Raw genomic sequence first — 18,731 nt, forward strand, 5'->3', positions numbered from 1 at the left:
TTTGGGTTTGTTTGAGCTTTGGGATCAGGGTTCAAGGGGTTTATAGTTTCATCCTGAGCAGAAGTAGTCCTCTAGTGGTCAAAACAGGTTTGGACTATTAAAACAGTGACTGCAGGTTAATGTTAGAATGATTTAAGATCATGCAAAAATCAGAATAAAACATACAGATGAACTGATAAACTAGATTACAAATGATGATCCATAACACTCATGTCCAGCATCTGCAGATGTTTCTCTAAAGCACGAGTGTCCGAAATCTTTCCTGGAGGGCCGCTGTCCTGCAGAGTTAAGATCATGCAAAAGTCAACACACCTTCCTGGAGGTTTCTCGTCTGACCTTGATTAGCTGCTTCAGGTGTGTTTGGAGCAGTGACCCCCCAGGACACCCTGATCTATTGTTTGTTTTAACGGGCGAACAGAAGCTCAATCACAAATAATCACTGTATGAGACACTAAAGATTTAAATATAAGCTCACATGATCTCTTTATTTTCAATATGCTCATACAACATTGAACTTCAGGAAAAACTCACAAATAAAAGCTATACCAGAATGTCAGAATTGTACAGATTGATAGAAAATGTTTATTAGCTCCTCAGAAATGGAAAAGTTTCTTCCATTGATCTGTAGTTTTTTATTCTGTACATATAATATTGTTGTTAATATACTATAAGTAAACTATATATGCGTGTATCAAATGCACAAACACGTTCATATGCAGTGTTTGGGGTAACACATTACAAGTAACATGAATTACGAAATCAGATTACTTTTTCAAAAAAGTAACGCATGTAACTTTGTTTTCTTGTTTATTCTCCCATCTCTGTTTTGAGAGAAATTATGAGTGAGGTGCAGAGACAGAAGCATTTCCTTCAGACTGAGGCTTATTCATTTCACTTCTGGTGGCCTTTATAGTTGTCACATCACACTGTTGAGGAAACTTGCAGGAGGCACAAGTAAACGTGAACTGTCTTTAATCAAGAAAACACAGGGGATAAACCACAATAGGCGTTTGAGCCAACACACATAGTTAACAAGTAGACCCGACCGAGACAGACTGCACAGACTAAGACTTAAATACAGGGGATGATTGGGGAAACGCAGGTGAATGGGATGACTAATCAAACTAAAAACACAGAACAAGGACAGGAACAAAACCAAATAAGGAAACACAGGAAGAACTACGGGGGCGAAACAGGTCCAAAAGTCTGACATTTCGCCCTTTACCCGAAGGTGAGTCTTCGCACTGTAGAAACAACAGAAGGAGGTATGGGTGGGAACTTAGGAGAAGGCTCAGGAAGAGACAGAAGGGGCTTGGAGCAGGAGAAGCCAAGCTGGACCTAGGCCACAGCCATGATGTTGACCCACAGTGGAGCCGACAGAGGGAGGATCCATGGAGGAGGAATGGCCGTCGACTCCAGGGGACCAACCAATGGCGGGAGCCAAAGTCCCAGGGGGATGCAGAGGATCCGGGGGGCCAGGGTGGAGCCGAGGGCTCCGGCGGAGATCTGGAGATCTGCGGCGGAGCTGGAGCAATTGAGGACCAAGGTGGAGCTGGCAGGAGGAAGGAGCCCAACAGAGTCCAGAGGCGATGGTCAACGCCCGACCAAGTCGGAGCCAGAGGGACGAGGGAGCCCGGTGGAGCTGGTGGATCGATGGGTGATGGTGGAGGCGAGGGAGCTAGGAGCCGAGGTGAAGCCGCTGGGTCTACTGGCCAAGGGGGATTCTGGGCCTCGGAGGCTGGAGGCGGAGGTGAGGGATTCTACACTCACACTGTATAGTTGCGGGCTGAGGGCGAGCAGAGGGGCTGGCAGACAACAGCGGTGGAGGAGGCAGGAGCGGGCGGGTGTTTGGGATTCATGAGCCTTCCGGGCTCTCAGACCTGCACTCGGGGATCAAAGCCCACTCCAGGCTGGACAGGGAAACAGGAGCCCCTTCAGGGCTGGAAGAGATCAGCGGGGACGAAGGAGAGAGGACAGGGGGCAAGTCGACCTACAGATCTTTTTCCCAGTCAATCGGATCCCCTTCTAAATCCAGCAGTCCCAGATGTACAATCAGCTCACCTTCAACCACGGTGCAGTGGGCTCCCCTCCACGCTCTCACCGTCCACGGCTTTCTCCCTTGCGATGGGCGTTGCAGCCTGTTCACACACCTGGTCTGACAGGTTGGGCTCTACTTCTGGGGCGATCCTCCGCTCAGTCGCTCTGTATTGCACTGATTGGCTCTCCATCATTGGCGGGCTCGGCCTGATGCTCCACACTGCGAGGAGATGGTGGGCTGTGCACTGGGTCTGGAGTTTTTTCTCTCCAGAGTCCACTCCACGAAGGCAGCGAATTCCTCTCGAGGACCATCTTCAGACGATGGCGCTCTGCACTCGGCGTTCAGGCTTACACTTACCATGAGTTACAGCAAATAGGAATAATTCTGCCCTTCTCATTCATTCATTTGTTTCAACAGTAACACAGTTAAAGACAATCAATTCTCTAAACACACTTATAAACTCTTCAGTGGAGTGTGTGAGTGTGTTTGGAAAAGAAGCTGAGACAAAAATGTGTTTTATACATCAACATTTATATACTCGCATACTGAATGAATTATTATAGGTGAAAAGAAATTAATAAAAAGCGGTGATTAAACATACAGGAGTTCAAACAACGGTACAGAAATGACTGTAAGCATGCGACTGATTCTCACACACACACACACGCATACACACAGTAGAGTTTTCAAGTTTTCAGGAAGTGCTTCTAGGTAGTTCAGTAAAATAACAGGAAAACATCCGTATGGAAATGAACAATCGAAGTGTCGGTGTCACACTGCTGCGTTTGGATCTGGATTCATCCGAACGGACCGAAGGCCCTCGTCTCTGCCGCTGGAAGGCACTGAGGTCCTTCTGGAGAGTCGAGTCTGAGATCATAAGAGATTCCTATCGGATCCCAGAGCTTTGTGTCGGATGAACTGATCCAGGAATGTTGGTGACATTCAGCTGTCGATCCGATGGAGAAACTGAACCATTGTTTGAACCAGTGAAACAGCACAACGAGCGGAGACACCACGTTCAACCAAACTGTCTGTGGCACAGAAGTGAACAAACAAAGTCATCCGATCTGAGCGACACACAGAGAGAACACGTGACAGACGTGCTTTAGTCTGAAACATCACAATAGCTGAAGCAATAAACAGAGAAATAAAACTATGGAAGCTAATCAGCATGACAGTATTGGCACTGGCAACCGTCCCTGAAAATAAACACAAATCTGAAACACAAAGAAAGCTTTCCGCTCCGCGTTCTCAATCACACAGCGGCGAGCATCCGGACCAGACGAAGAGAGTCAAGAAAACCCCGAAGATGTGGAGCCTCCAAACGAACACCTGAGCTAGTCGTGGTTGGTCAGCATGTCTTCGGCGCGCCGGTGTGTCTCCAAGGCTTTGTTGGTGAAGGAGTCCTGAGGAAGATCCGATTTACGCCTGACGAGCGGCCGCTCCTTCCTCTGCTCCCTCGACATCTACACAAATACACACACACACACACACACACACACACACGTGAGTCACACTGAATCCCAGAATCCCAGAATCTTATTCAGTGTTGGGAAGGTTACTTTGGAAATGTAACAGGTTACAGATTACAAGTTACCCTGTTAAATGTAATTAGTAGTGTAACTATTTCAATTACTTTATTAATGTAATGTAACTAATTACATTTGATTACTTTTTGATTACTTTTCTAATGTTTTCAACTGTTAATCTTTTTGAGACATGTAAGTTAAAGCAGGCAGGGTTAACCTTACAGTAGAACTCAACACTGATTACTGTCAGACTTTCAGAATCCTTCATCACTTGAAGTAAGATTATAATACTTTAATTTTAAAGCACAGCCACAACAAAATCAGACTTACTTTGACATTCATTCTGAGATTAAATACCGATTTAAATCATACGATATAGCCTAGTATATATAGCTATGATACTGTTTTTAAATAAAATTATATTTTAGTTTTTTTATGAATAGGTGTTATCTTATATCATATTTGGTATTAGTGTTAGTATTTAGTAGTATTTTGAATATTTGTATAGCTAAATATTAAATAAAACTATTATGGAATAAGCATGTGTTAAACATTGCTGTCTCATATTTTAGAGCAGTCAGTGCAATTTATGGAAGAAATTAATTAAATCTTTATGTGGAAGTGTGTGAAAAAAAAACTGTTTGTAACTGTTAACATTTTCATGTAACTGTAATTTAGTTACACAATTTTTCTCTGTAACTGATTATAATTACATTTATTTCGTAATTAAATTACGTAATTCTGTTACATGTAACTAGTTTCTTCCCAACACTGCTGTTATTATAACATATCTGCATCATTCTGTGTCAACTCAACCAGACGTACCTGACTAAACGATTAGATTTTTATATTTTTTCTGGTGAATGAAATACATAAATGAAGAAGAAAGGCAAAATATTAAATGCCATTTATGAGTAATCCACAGTTATGGAAGGAAGGTCAAAATGACAATTGCCTCCTGAGATTTGGAGGAGAAACTGTCTTCAGAAAGATGGATGCATCATCATGTTATGTTCTCGCAGAGATTGGAAGCTCTATTAGTAAAATCATTATATGCCAATGATGACCATTCAAAAATGGGGAAAAAATACTTGTTGCAAGTTTTTATGTGTGTTACTCAAGAAATATTAAAGATATCTTAATATCCTATTAGATTCTTGTTCTTAAACTTTTCTGTTGTAATCGTCATTTTTAAGAGCCTACGTGGTTCAGTCCCAGAGATACGGAGACTTCATTGTGGCTTCATGCGCAGATTTTCACCGTTTTTGAACTGTCACTATTGTCATATAAAATCATCTTAAAGTCATTTCCCCCCGTAATTTAGCTCTAAATCTCAGGTGATAATTGTTGTTTTGACTTCATGGCATCCATGGCATTATCAAGTTTCTGAAATGCGGTTGATTTGACTGTCTGATATACACATATGATGACTGATATTCACTGAATAAAAGCAGACAGTGGAGAGTGATTCTCCAGCTTCTAGTGCCCATATGGAAAGGTGGATTTCTAACTCATAACAACGAACGCTGTCGTTCAGGTGGAGACTGAGAAGAGAAAGATCTGAACATGTGACACGGATCATCCTTTTCCATATAGGCCATATCTCTGCCACACCTGATGATGATGATGATGATGATGATGATGAAGCTCTGTTAAGTTCTCTGAATTACCTGAATGGCTCTGGCCTGCACTGTCTTTTTTAACATCTGAACATCTTCTATAAAGGGACCATCGGTCTCCATTTCTACAGGACTGTTTAGTCCAGACGGATCAACACACATAACGTACTAGTGGAAAAGAAAGTAGCAAAAACACAGACAGAAACAGAAACATGAGCGTTACAGAGAGTCATCAGCAGTGACGGAAGAACCAGAATGAAGCAGACGGAGGTCAGTAGATTCTCTTTAGAGTGTGATTCAGGAGACTCCTGCTCACCGGCGGTTCGAGAGAAACTCCCCTGCGGGTTTGATCTGGCCAGACTCTCGATCTTCATCCAGGCCTCCTCTCTCTCCTTCAGCTTGGCCTTCTCTCTGGAAGCAGAAGCGTCAGTGTTTTCATCACGCATGAACTCATCTCACCTGAAAACCACGGCTGTGTTTGCGGCTCAACTCACTTGTTCTTCTCGGCTCTGAACTGTTGTGTGCAGTCGTCAAACAGCTTCTGGTTCATCTCCATGAAGAGCTTCAGTGCGTTATAGATCAAGCCGTGAATGGTCCTGCAGTCATTCACGAACACAGAGAAGAGAGAGGAAGAGTCATGCATTCAGACAGAACAAAACATCTTCACAGCTCAATAAAGCATCGTTCAGTATGTTTATGCTAGCGAGTAAAGCGTGACGCTGGATCCAAACGGCATCAAATACGAGTCTTACTTGTTCCAGTGGCTCTTGGAGTTGCGGTAAAGCGCGGGGAACATGATGGGTAAGATCCTGGCTGCGTTGTCGCTGATGAGACTCATGATGTACTCGTTATTCCAGTAATAAAGCGCTCTCTCCGCCACCTGTCAGAAGCACACGTCACGTCAAGGCAAATTTATTTCTATAACGCTCGTCACAATAGAGATTACTCACAAATTGTAGTCTGTTACTGATTCCAAATGACACGACAGAAATTGTAGTTAGTAATGAAATAATTACATTACACATTTCAGGTGATAAAATCAGACTACTTTTAGATTTTTTTTTTTGTTGACCTAATTTGTGTATCACATTAATATAAATAAGATAATCTTGTACCTAGGAGCCCTATGATTTCCACGATGCGGACGAAATCATGGAATCCAGTCATAAAAGCGGAATTTATTGTATCACGCGGAATGTCACAGAATTTGCCTAATTTGTTTGCTTTTTTTGCCACCTGAGCTGGGCTTGCTTATTTGTTTTTTAATAACAAAAAAATCCAAAGTTATATTTTTTGGCAACTGTAAAGGCCCTTTCACACCAAAAGTGGAATTTATAATCCTCAGGCTGAAGGAAGAGCCTCTGCACTTACTCCAGATTTCTCTCAACATGGGAAAAGGAGAGCTGTCAGTCAATAAATGAGAAAACAAAGTTACTCAGATATATCACTGAAAATTTGAAAGTGTCACGATCTCTAGCTGGAGTGCCTTTGAGTTTTGCTAGAGGGCACTCCATTCCAGACTCTTGCCACTTTACCCCGGACTCCATTTGCCATAATCCTTTGCCTGGACTCATCAGCGCTCAGCAATTGCAGTCACCTGTCTCTCATCACCTCATCAGTGAACCACTATAAGGATGACACACACACTCTTACACCGGTGATGTCTGATAGCCTGTAATGTTTCCTAATTTCCTTGTTTTCCGAGTTTCCTTGCCTTCATGTTTTTGATCTTGGACTGTTTTCTTGTTTTTTCTTGTTTGCTGCCTGCCCTGACCATTCCCTGTTTATTGGACTACTCCTTTGGATTTGTCTTGGATATTACTGTTTTGCTGGTGTTTGACCCTGACTATGATCTTAATAAAGCTATATTTGGATCCTCCACTTTGTTGTCACAACGCCTTCTATGTTACAAAACGTAAGGTGTTATTTGGGGAAAGTAATCTGATTACATAACTCACGTTGCTTGTAATGCGTTACCCCCTACACTGATGTAATCATGCAGTCAGTAAAAGTAACTAGTCTAATTACGAGCATTTTAAAATGTAATTAATTAATTAATTCAGTGCTCTACATCACATGTATGTAGTATGTAGGAGATAAAGAATGAATGTTGAACCTTCTAAAGCCCTGACTGATGTCTAAAACGCTTGGCTCACCTGGAAGTGAGGACTGGACACACACTTGGCCAGCTGACGGAAGAGCGGCTCCATGACCTTCACGAACTCGGACGGCTCGATCACGTCCAGGATCTCCTCCAGCTCGTTGAGGAACATCACCTCCTTTGGACTGTGAGTCTTGGGCCAGTACTTGAGAAGAGCCATGACCACCTGCACAGCGGCAGCAAAGCCTCACGGGTCACATCAATCCCATAATGCATCTAAAGCTGTCTGAGAGTGTGACGTCTTACCGGTTCAGTGAGCGTGCTGTCCTTCTCCAGGAACTGAACCACACAATACGCCAGCTGCAGCAGGACGAGACGGGGTTAAGCGGCGCTGGTCAGTGTGAGTGAACGATGTTTAATGAGCTGAGCGTGTGACTGACCTGCGGGTGATAGACGCTCAGAGACTTCACTTTATGCAGCGGCAGTAAAACCTTCAGCAGGAAGATCTTGTGCTCCTCTTTTAATGGTAAAGCAAAGCCGTTGATGATGCTGTCGGACAGAAGAAACAGTTGTCAGAAATCAGAAGATTTCCCAGCATGCACAGGGACAGCTGATGTTTTACCTGCCCAGGATCTCCAGTAACTCAGCGATTCCGTTGTGATGCTCCGTCTCGTAAATAAACCTGCGAACACACACAAAGAGACACTTACAGACAAACCTGAAACCTTTTTCCAACTGAGACTGAATTATCACACCACTAACACTGAGAAACCACAAGAAAGAGGCACTGCTCACCTGTAAAATATGTTATTAATTTGCTTTCTAATGTAAGCGCGCAGCCCGAGAAACTTCCCATATATTCGGTGCAGGGTGGTTTTCAGGAAATCTCTCTCTCGTGGATCTTCACTGTCAAACAACTCCAGAAGCTGAAATTCAGTTCAGAAACAGCATTTCACACGTCTGAACTCATGCTGAAACTTCAGCTTATTAGTGAAAATAATAAATCTTTACCTGCATCACAAATTTCTGGTCAATGTATTTCTTTGCGATATTCGGCTGAAAGTCGGGCGACTCTAGAAACCGCAGGAAAAACTCGTACACCAGCTTTGAGAAACAGAAAGATGCTGTGATGAGTGAAAGTTGACTCTGGAGACGTTATTTATTCAGATGTGGATTGCTGTACTAATCACTCGTGTTATCATGATAGCTGCTGTCGTCACACTACATACATGTACAGAATTACCTGAAAACACTGGTTCTGTTTATGTGGCACATTAAACATTGCATTAACATAACATAAAATTATGATTAAATAAACCATCAGCCAAATAAGTTTTTTTTTTTTTTTTGAAAGAAAACTCTCAACCTCACCAAAGCTGCCTTTATCAAAAATACAGTAAACTATGAAATATTATTACAGTGTAAAACAGCTGTTTTCTGTGTGAATCTCTGTTAAACTGTAATTTATTTCTGTGATGCACAGCTGTATTTTCAGCATCATTACTCCAGTCTTCAGTGTCACATGATCTTCAGAAATCATTCTAATATGATGATTTACTGCTCAAGAAACATTTCTGATTATTATCAATGTTGAAAACAGTTGTGCTGCACAATATTTTTGTGGAAACCGTGATACATTTTATTTCTCAAGATTCACAGATGAACAGAAAGTTCCAAAAAAGACTGGCGTAATGATGCTGAAAATACAGCTGCGCATCACAGAAATAAATTACAGTTTAACAGATATTCACACAGAAAACAGTTGTTTTACATTGTAATAATATTTCATGTTTTTTTACTGTATTTTTGACAAAATAAATGCAGGCTGTGTGAGCACAACAGATAAAAACGTTTAAAAAATGTTAATTATTTCAAACTGTTGGCTGGTAGTGTAAGGTCTCCTGTCTCTGGTGATGCTGTGAACAGTGAACTGAAGCGGTCAGACACGCTGTGAATGATGTACAGTACACCTGCAGATGAGGCCAAGCTGCTTCCAGAGTGGGTTCATCCTCCTCCGGGTCGAACTCTGCTCCCGTCGGGTTCGATGAAGGCGGCAGAGCCCTGAACATGTTCACCGCAAACTGCAAAACAAACACAAGCCGTACACGGCCATCATGTTCCTGACACTCGTACACTAGACGAGCAGCACTTCACCATGTTTACATCACACTAAAGAGAACTCTGTGACACAAACGATCTCCCGAACCTCATCAGGGTCACCAGAGACCATCGCTGAGCCTTCACTTGATCACGAGGAAACACAGAGAAATGTTATAGATGCACTATGGCATTCTTGGCTTTAAAACACTGAATTACAAGTTAAATTCATTTTGTTATCCATCAGTGAAGTTGAATGATTTGCTGCATGGATGAATCTGATGGTTTTACTCAAAATCTCAAAGAAATTCAAGCCTGATTGAACCTGACAACACTGCACTGCAAAAAAAATATTCTCTTCCTTAGTATTTTTGTCTTGTTTTCTAGTATAAATATCTAAAAATTCTTGAATCAAGATTAATTTACTGTATAAGTAAAATGACTTAAGATATTAAATCTTGTTTCCTAAAAAAAAAAAAAAATAATAATAATAATAATAATGTTAGTTTTTGCTTAAAACAAGCAAATGTATCTGCCAATGGGGCAAGAAAAATAATCTTGTTTAGCCTTTGAATTAAGATAATTTTTTTTACCCCATTGGCAGATATTTTGGCTTGGTTTTTTTGTTTTTTTAGAAAACAAGATTTAATATCATAAAAATTTTTACTTGTCAAGTAAATGCATATTGATTCAAGAATGTTTAGATATTTATACTAGAAAACAAGTCAAAAATACTAAGAAAACCATTTTTGCAGTGTGATTATTGTGTTCATGTCAATGAAATGAGAATTTTTTTATGTTCTCACTGAATAATTCATTTTCACCAAATCATTTGGTCACATTACAAAGGACTGCACTCTTTAAATCTTTTATTGAAATTAAAGTAGGAGATACAACAGACAAATGTTTCGGCTATCTGCCTTCATCAATCATTTCGTGAAAAATCCTCCGTAGTGGATCTTTATATCTTCTATGTGAGGGACGGTAAATTTGACATCATTCTCTCTTATGACTGCCATCTCTCTCAGTTTTTTTTTACTTTTTATTGAAGTCATGAAAACACTATAATGGAGTTTTTCTTTTCTATCTGAGCAAATGGGAATGCAAAAAATATATTTGTGGTACTCTCTGCTCTTGAAGATAACACAGAAATGTGGAAAAGGTCCGTTGTGTTTCAGATGAAACTGCAGCCTGATAAGGCTTCTTTAATGCTCTAAATAGAAAAGCATGTGAAGTCAGAGTCAATAAAGCACAAGAAAGGCCGCGGCTGACTCTAATGGGAAACAGAAGCTGCACTGTCTGGAGGTGTGAGATCAAACAAGCGAGGGCCGCCGCGGGCCCCTGAGAGCCAGCCTGACTCACCATGTGCACCACCTCCGGGTAAATGGGCTCCGTGATGACACTGCGATTGTGGTTGATGTACTCCACCATCTCGCTCAGCGCCGCCCGCTTCACCTCCTTCCATTTCAGGTCGCTGAGCGGATCGCACAGGAAGTCGAACAGAACGCAGCACTGACGCAGCTTCTGGACGAAGAGCTTCTCCTGCTCGGCCGGAGCCACATCTGGAAGCACAAGAAGAGCAGAGACCGTCGTCAGACCCGTACTGTACGTGATTAGAAAAACTGCACAATCATACAATCACCAGCTTCTGCATCCAGCCACAAACCACTCATGCATGTCATCCATCAATTCCCTTTCGCTGCTTCAGGAGGGAAATACATGCACAAAAATATTTGTCAAGTAGCATTAGTTTTATTTCTATTGTGCTTTATACAATACAGATTGATTCAAAGCAGCTTCACAGGATTATTGCTAAAATTCATCAGTTATGAAACATTCAATTTCAGCACTAAAGTTTTGCATTGTAGAACAGCACAAGTGTGCAAAAGAATCAATGAGAGTCAAGAACATGCATTTGTTTCCTTCACAAGAACACTCAGCTGAACTGAGCTGGACGATGATTGTCTTTGCTTTACAGCTGAATCACATCTGAAAACATTGACACTGATAGAACTGAACTGAATAATGACACTACTGTCTGCTGTAGAGCTGCTTTAAATAGCAGAATTGAACTCATTTAAAAATAGATGAACTTTTACTGAACTGTTATTGACTCTGTTAATGAAATGAACTGAACCAGCGTTGAACTGGATTGATCTGAACAAAAACCCTTTCACAGCATACATACAGCAGAATCTGAATTTGTCTCCATAACTGAGTTAATAATTGATTCTGTTATTTTCCTGTTCATTTCTGTGAAGCTGCTTTGACACGACGCTGTATAAAGCACTAGAGAAATAGGCCTAAATGTGACTCGACTGACCTGCTGCAAATGCATTTTAATTAAATTATGATAAACATTTCTTGTGTATTTGATCGTATTTTGACATGTATTTTGGTTCATTTGACCAGCTGTTTAGACAGAGAGAGAGAGAGAGAGAGGTCAACCAGTCCTTAACCATAACCAGTTAGGATCAGCTGTTATAATCTACTGGAGGAACATTAAAAATAGTTTAAGATCAAATTCTGCACAATATTCAGGAGCTGATCTATAAGACACAACTGATGATTCAAATGTACAATACCATGTTTGCACACGGATAGTGCCTCTGTTATGAGTGCTTTTATTATTCAATACCCCTTCTATTCAAAACAAATCATTCCGAGTGGTTCATGTCTGTTATTATTATGATTCCAGCAACGTCACATGCTCGAGATCTCCACAGACATCTCCCTGAGGAGGCTGAGAGGAGTTCATCCGCTGCTCCTCAGACACGAGACACTTATCTGATCCAAACGCCCCAAAATAACACCAGCATCTGATGCTCATGCACATGAGTGCATTATTACAGAGGTTATGACACTCTGGATCTGTCTAGTATACAGATCACTGATGAGAGCTACAGGATTTTCACTCTTTTAACTTCCTGTGAACAACATACAAACATTTTCACCTAATTAGATATGAATCACCTGTATAACTGAGCACTAATCAGACTCAAACATTCCAGATGATTTTCACAGTTTTCCAGCAGTGACTTTGCATCTCAGCACAACAGCTTTACTAACAACACAGAGTAATATGAAAATAGACCTTCTGTTAGAAACAAACACACATTGTTTCATTGTTTCAAAACTACTGAAAGGTTGCACTGAGGTTCAGCATGAAACAACTTGCACTTCTCTTCAAAGCAGATACTGTCATTCATAACATGAATCAATAAACACAGCCCATTTATATTTTTGTGGATGACAGATTATGAGAAAGATGAAAAACGCTTGAGAAAAAAAAAGAGAAAAATTAATAGATGAATCTAAAGCAGCTTTACTGAAACTAGTTGTTTCATAACAGGAACATGTGACAGTCGAGGAGAAACACTGTCTAAAATTACATCAGTTCACCTTAACTATCACTAACCTTAACCTAACCATAACCAACCCTTACCCAACTTTAACCTAACAAAAACTCTTGCAGTTAAATTACAACAGCTATTATTATTATTATTATTATTGTTATAAAACACCACAACTTGACCACAACTTGCCCCCAAAGAACTAGTTAATTATAGACCGATCTCGAATCTCCCTTTTCTGTCCAAGATACTAGAAAAGGTAGTATCCTCAGAATTATATTCCTTCTTAGGGAAAAATGGTATCTGTGAGGATTTCCAGTCAGGATTTAGACTGTATCATAGTACTGAGACTGCTCTCCTTAGAGTTACAAATGACCTGCTCTTATCATCTAATCGTGGTTGTATCTCTCTATTAGTGCTATTGGATCTTGTGCTGCGTTCGACACTATTGACCCACGCTATTCTTTTGCATAGACTAGAACACTTTGTTGGCATTAATGGAAGTGCATTAGCATGGTTCAAATCATACTTATATGACCGTCATCAATTCGTAGCAGTGAATGGAGAGGTATCATATCGATCACAAGTGCAGTATGGAGTACCTCAAGGCTCAGTACTAGGGCCGTTACTCTTCACGCTTTACATGTTACCCTTGGGAGATATCATCAGGAAACACAGTGTTAGCTTTCACTGTTATGCTGATGATACTCAGCTGTATATTTCTTAACGGCCCAGTGAAATATACCAATTTGAAAAACTAACGGAAATCATAGTCGATAAAGATATACTGGATGACGAGTAATTTCTTACTGCTAAATTCTGAAAAAACAGAGGTGTTAATTATAGGACCTAAAAGCTCTGCATGTAATAACCTAGAACGCTGTCTAAGGGTGCTTTCACACCTGTAGATCGATTGCTTTGTTCCGAAACAGGGATTAAAATTATTAGTTTCTAAACAGTCTAATATTGTTTATACAAGTCATGTGCGAGTAAACTGTCCTCTCATTGGTCAAAGTTCCACGGTTTTATTTTCCATGAATTCTGCTCATAGCTGTCATCCATCAGGATGGAACGACAACAGCTTCATGGGCTTATTGTTGGGTTTTTTGTAGCTGTCGTTATATTAATTTATTAATTTATCATTTTGAGCAGGGAAAACATTGATTCGTCGGGAAAACATTGTTAAAATGCACCTGCTACGAAGAGCAATAAGACGGCATTATAAAATGAAAAGGCGCGCTTTGATTTTGAATGGCAAAGATGTGTTCACCCACAGATATCGTCTACTGCTTTTCACGGAACTTACGTAATTACCCATCATACACTGGGATATAGCCTGGTTCGTTGGTCTGTTGGATCGGATTGCTTCCACACTACAACCAAACCACTCCAGAGTTTGTTTTCAATCGAGACAAGACCACCTCGTTCAGGCGATCTCAGAACGATTGTTTTACTGCGGTTCCAAGCGCAATTGGCATGTTCACATATGCCCAAACGAACCGAACTAAGGGGGGAAACGTGCAAGGTTCTGAAACAACAGGCCAGGTGTGAAATTATATACCCTAATATTTGATGGCTGCTCTGTCAATTCTTCATCATTAGTAAGGAACCTAGGTGTGCTATTTGATAGCAATCCTTCCTTTGAAGCCACATTTATAGCATTGGTAAAACCGTGTTTTTTCTATTTAAAAATATATATCTTAATTCAAGATTTCACACTTACATTTAATAAACAGAGTAAAGGTTATGCATATTTGGCGTGCTGTCTGAGGGAAGGGCTCCGAGCTCTGAATTTTGGCCCAAACCAGTTAGTCCAAAATGCAGCAGCTAGAGTTCTTACTAGAACCAGGAAGTATGACCATATTAGCCCGGTCCTGTCAACACTGCACTGGCTCCCTATCAAACATCGTATAGGTTTTTAAAATCTTGCTTATTACTTATAAAGCCCTGAATGGTTTAGCACCTCAGTATTTGAACGAGCTCTTGTTACATTATAGTCCTCCACGTCCGCTCCGTTCTCAAAACTCTGGCAATTTGATAATACCTAGAATATCAAAGTCAACTGCGGGCGGCAGATTCTTTTCCTATTTAGCGCCTAAACTCTGGAATAACCTACCTAACATTGTTCGGGAGGCAGACACACTCTTGCAGTTTAAATCTTGATTAAAGACCCATCTCTTTAACCTGGCTTACACATAACACACTAATACACTTCTAATATCCAAATCCATTAAAGGATTTTTAGGCTGCATTAATTAGGTAAACCGGAACCGGGAACACTTCCCATAACACCCGATGTACTTGATACATCGTTAGAAGAATGGCATCTACGCTCATATTAGTCTGTTTCTTTCTTATTCCGAGGTCACCGTAGCCACCAGATCCAGTCTGTATCCAGCCCAGATGGTGGATTAGCACCTAGAAAGGACCTCTACAGCCCTGAATGTCACCGGAGACCAGTATAACTAGAACCCCAGAGACAGATCCCCTGTAAAGACCTTGTCTCAGACGACCACCGGGACAAGACCACAGGAACCAGTTGAGTCCTCTGCACAATCTAACTTTGCTGAAGCCTGGAATTGAACTGTTGGTCTCGGATTATTTCGACAAACTATTTACCTTTTTTTAATACTGTAAAGCTGCATTGACACAATCTGCATTGTAAAAAGCGCTATATAAATAACAGTAACTTGAATTATATACACACATGCTCAGGAGTCGCACAAGCCCCAGTGAAATATAACTGATAAATCCGTATGTTTACTGTTTATTGTATACTGACATGATAATAATTTCTATCAGCTGTTTATAATTTATAATATCAGCTAAGCTTTATAAACACACCTGTGACATTAAACATATGAGAGCAAACCTTCCTGATCAACACACACTGTTGTCATTTAAAATCACCAGATCGATCAGTAATCAGCTGACAGAGCCATATCTGTCTCTGCTGCTCACACACACACACACACACACACACACACACACACACACACGTTTGTTTCTGTGAATTGTGGGGACTTTCCATAGAGTTCTATTACTTTTATACTGACCAAATGATATTTTCTATCCCCTAACCCTAAGCATACCCCTTACAGAAAACCTGTTTGCATTGACTGCAGGCCAGTCCCCACAATGTCAAAAATGTCAGGTTTTATTATCCTTGTGGGGACATTTGGTCCCTCACACACACACACAGACACAAAACACCCTTCCTTCAGCTGTGACCTCACTTCCTGTGACATCACTGCTGGAGTGGGGGGATGGGCAGGAGCCTCAATGACACAGAACGATCCCTGCTAACCGTCCGGATCACTCACCTCTGAAGTGCATTAGAGCCACAGGCGGGAACGGCCCGTTGGGATTAGAAGCGTCTAGCACCATCCTGCCTCAGACGAGCTGCATGTCAGCACACGGCGCAGCTAGAACACAGAGGCACCTACAGCACCAGAGCAGCCTCCATTTGAACACAAAATCTGAGCAGAAAATGAAGCTGTGTGCTGGAGGAACCGACTGCTGGCTGATGTCATCGGGAGCTGCGAGCCCATTGGTCCACTGCACACAGGAGCTGTGACATCAGCAGAGTGCAGGCAGAAGCCTATTGGTCAGGAGAGAAGGAGGTGGGACTTACGGGCCCCTCCAGCAGTCCTAAAGAGCCTTCACGCCTCATTACTCTGTGTGCGTGTGTGTGTGTGTGTGTGTGTTGAATAAAAGTCAATTCGAATTGAGATAGAGTGTGTGTGTGTGTGTGTGTGTGTGTGAGATTGTGTGTGTGTGGAAAGAGAGAGAGAGAGAGAGTGTGAGAGAGAGAGAGTGTGTGTGTGTGTGTCAGACAGAGAGAGAGAGATCTACAGCAGCAGCGGCGCGGCACACAACAACAGACACTGAACAACAGCACTGAGTCTGAATCACTCGTACACTGAACACAGCAAACCCTCACGTTTATGCTATCAAATATAACTGTGCAACAAAAACAACAAAAATGTTTATAACTGAGCTCTTCTGATTGGCTAGAAGACAGGAAGGACAGACGTGAACCGCTTCTCATCCACAGGATCAAAATCACACAAAAGTGCATAAAAACTACAAGCTTCATTATGTTTTGCTGCATTACAGAAACATCCCACCTTCAGTCTTAAATTAAAATCCAAGATGTTCACAAATCGCCATGATTCTCAAGCCAAGTCACCTTTATTTCTATAGCACTTTATACAATACAGATTGTTCATGGTAATAAACAGGAAAATATCAGTGTCAAAGTTCATCAAATATTCAGAAATTCAAATCCTGGTTCAAAGATTCAAAGCAGCTCTAGAGAAGACAATAGAGTCATTATTAAACAGACAGGACTGTGTGTCTGGATCTGATCTGATCTGTATGATTCACTGAACGAGACTCCAAACACATTCACATCTCTGCTCTGAGAGATATATTACATTTACAGTGAATTACAGCAAATACACAATCCAAAACTTATACTGCATTCAAAGTGTAAACATTTATGGATGCAGTTCAGCAGGGCATTTGATCGCAGACAATATTTCATCTGGTTTGGATTCTGTAAGCACAATCCAAATACAATGTGATTCTATCTCAGTCTGCTTTGAAATAATATACAGTGTGAAAAGCTACACAATTAAATGTAGTGCCTGTCTGTTTTCTGTTTGTGGAAAAGCATCAGGTCACCTTCATGTTTCTGTAAGCGATTCTGAGTGCATGATATCAAAGCTTTTATTTTAATTTTTAGGCTTTATTGGGTTTCAACTTTCTGTAATTTATTGATGAGTACAGCATCAGAAGATAACAAAACCCAAGCTGAATAAAGCTGGATGATGATTGTCTTCACTGATTCTGGGATTTTCCTGTTTATCACTGTAAATCTGACTGGAAAAGTTACTTGACTTCAGAGCATGTTTCTGCTGCTTTGATCAGATGTCAGTGAAATCAGAGCAGTGTCAGGAAAGAATGGCTTTGACAGAACCGTGTCATTGAGATGCAGGGTCAACAATCACGAGCATCCACTGAGATCTAAATCATGCATCACGCTGCATCCTGCTCGTTAAGAGAAAGACCAGGATCCACGTGGAGCAGCAGTTCTTCATATAAGGCCTGCGCTGCTGATTAGGGTGGACGGATCAGCACCACAGTTATATATCTGTATTTGTCTACTGGGTGTGACTCCAGCTCCAGAACAAACACTCGAGGGCTGGTTAAGACGCCTTGACGCTCCTCTCTGATATCCATCAGCACCTGTGAGTGCGTCCAGCTGACGGGGAAACACGAGGCACTCACTGCGGTGTTTCTTCAGGGCGCTCGGGACAGACGGAGGTTTGGAGCGCAGCAGCTGAGTGCTGGGAGGCTTTCTCGAGCCCACGCTCTTATTCTGAAACCAGAGTCACACAGAGCAGGTTCCTGTTACAGCCCTGACTTCCTGCTGGAGGATGCTGCGATCATTTATAAACAGATCTGTGTTATATTCCCACTGAACTGTGCTGAATTCAGAACTGTGCAGCACAATACCGCTCTTAGTATTCTGGCAGTATCGTACTATAGCAGAAACACTCAGAAATAATCATTTTGTATCAATGTCAATTAATTTGTATCATTTTATCAGCATGACACTAGAATGGTTTATAAAAAATATGGTTACGATTCTTGTTAAAGTTACATATTAAAACAATCAGGTGGACTGGTATTTAAAAGCAAATCAACAACTAAAAAATTAATATGGCATTCATGGCACAAAAATTTAATTACAATCCAATATATTTATGATTATTAAAATATTGGCTACCTACTGCATCTCTGTCTACAGATAGACAGACAGACAGACAGACAGACAGATAGATAGATAGATAGACAGACAGACAGACAGACAGACAGATAGATAGACAGACAGACAGACAGACAGACAGACAGACAGACAGACAGACAGACAGACAGACAGACAGACAGACAGACAGACAGACAGACAGATAGACAGATAGACAG

General features: G+C 41.1%; 1 protein-coding gene across 2 annotated transcripts; it reads right to left on the bottom strand.

The window, feature by feature from the left end:
• Positions 1–955: 955 nt before the first annotated feature.
• On the bottom strand, positions 956–16,275 carry LOC109058860 (serine/threonine-protein phosphatase 2A 56 kDa regulatory subunit gamma isoform-like). 2 transcript variants are annotated; one of them, XM_042743302.1, is made up of 14 exons: positions 16,061–16,275; positions 10,747–10,946; positions 9,258–9,368; positions 8,299–8,391; positions 8,083–8,213; positions 7,910–7,969; positions 7,728–7,836; positions 7,594–7,647; positions 7,343–7,513; positions 5,939–6,066; positions 5,681–5,782; positions 5,525–5,597; positions 5,238–5,354; positions 956–3,504 (listed from the first exon to the last, which is right to left on the bottom strand). In XM_042743302.1, the coding sequence occupies exons 1-14, from the start codon at positions 16,122–16,124 to the stop codon at positions 3,376–3,378; spliced, it is 1,542 nt and encodes a 513-aa protein (XP_042599236.1). In that variant the 5' UTR covers positions 16,125–16,275; the 3' UTR covers positions 956–3,375. The 2 variants fall into 2 exon arrangements, with proteins under 2 accessions (XP_042599236.1, XP_042599237.1); XM_042743303.1 differs by lacking the exon at positions 5,238–5,354.
• Between the last annotated feature and the right edge of the window lie 2,456 nt (positions 16,276–18,731).

Source organism: Cyprinus carpio, chromosome B17 (genome assembly GCF_018340385.1).
Source record: "Cyprinus carpio isolate SPL01 chromosome B17, ASM1834038v1, whole genome shotgun sequence".
Classification (NCBI taxonomy): Eukaryota; Metazoa; Chordata; class Actinopteri; order Cypriniformes; family Cyprinidae; genus Cyprinus; species Cyprinus carpio.

Excerpts from the sequence above, each read along its gene's own strand:
- LOC109058860 (XM_042743302.1), bottom strand. The coding sequence starts at position 16,124 with ATGGTGCTAGACGCTTCTAATCCCAACGGGCCGTTCCCGCCTGTGGCT. Across the intron at positions 7,837-7,909 it reads TTACTGGAGATCCTGGGCAG|CATCATCAACGGCTTTGCTT; the intron begins GTAAAACATCAG and ends TCTGTCCGACAG. Across the intron at positions 5,598-5,680 it reads TTCAGAGCCGAGAAGAACAA|AGAGAAGGCCAAGCTGAAGG; the intron begins GTGAGTTGAGCC and ends TTCTGCTTCCAG.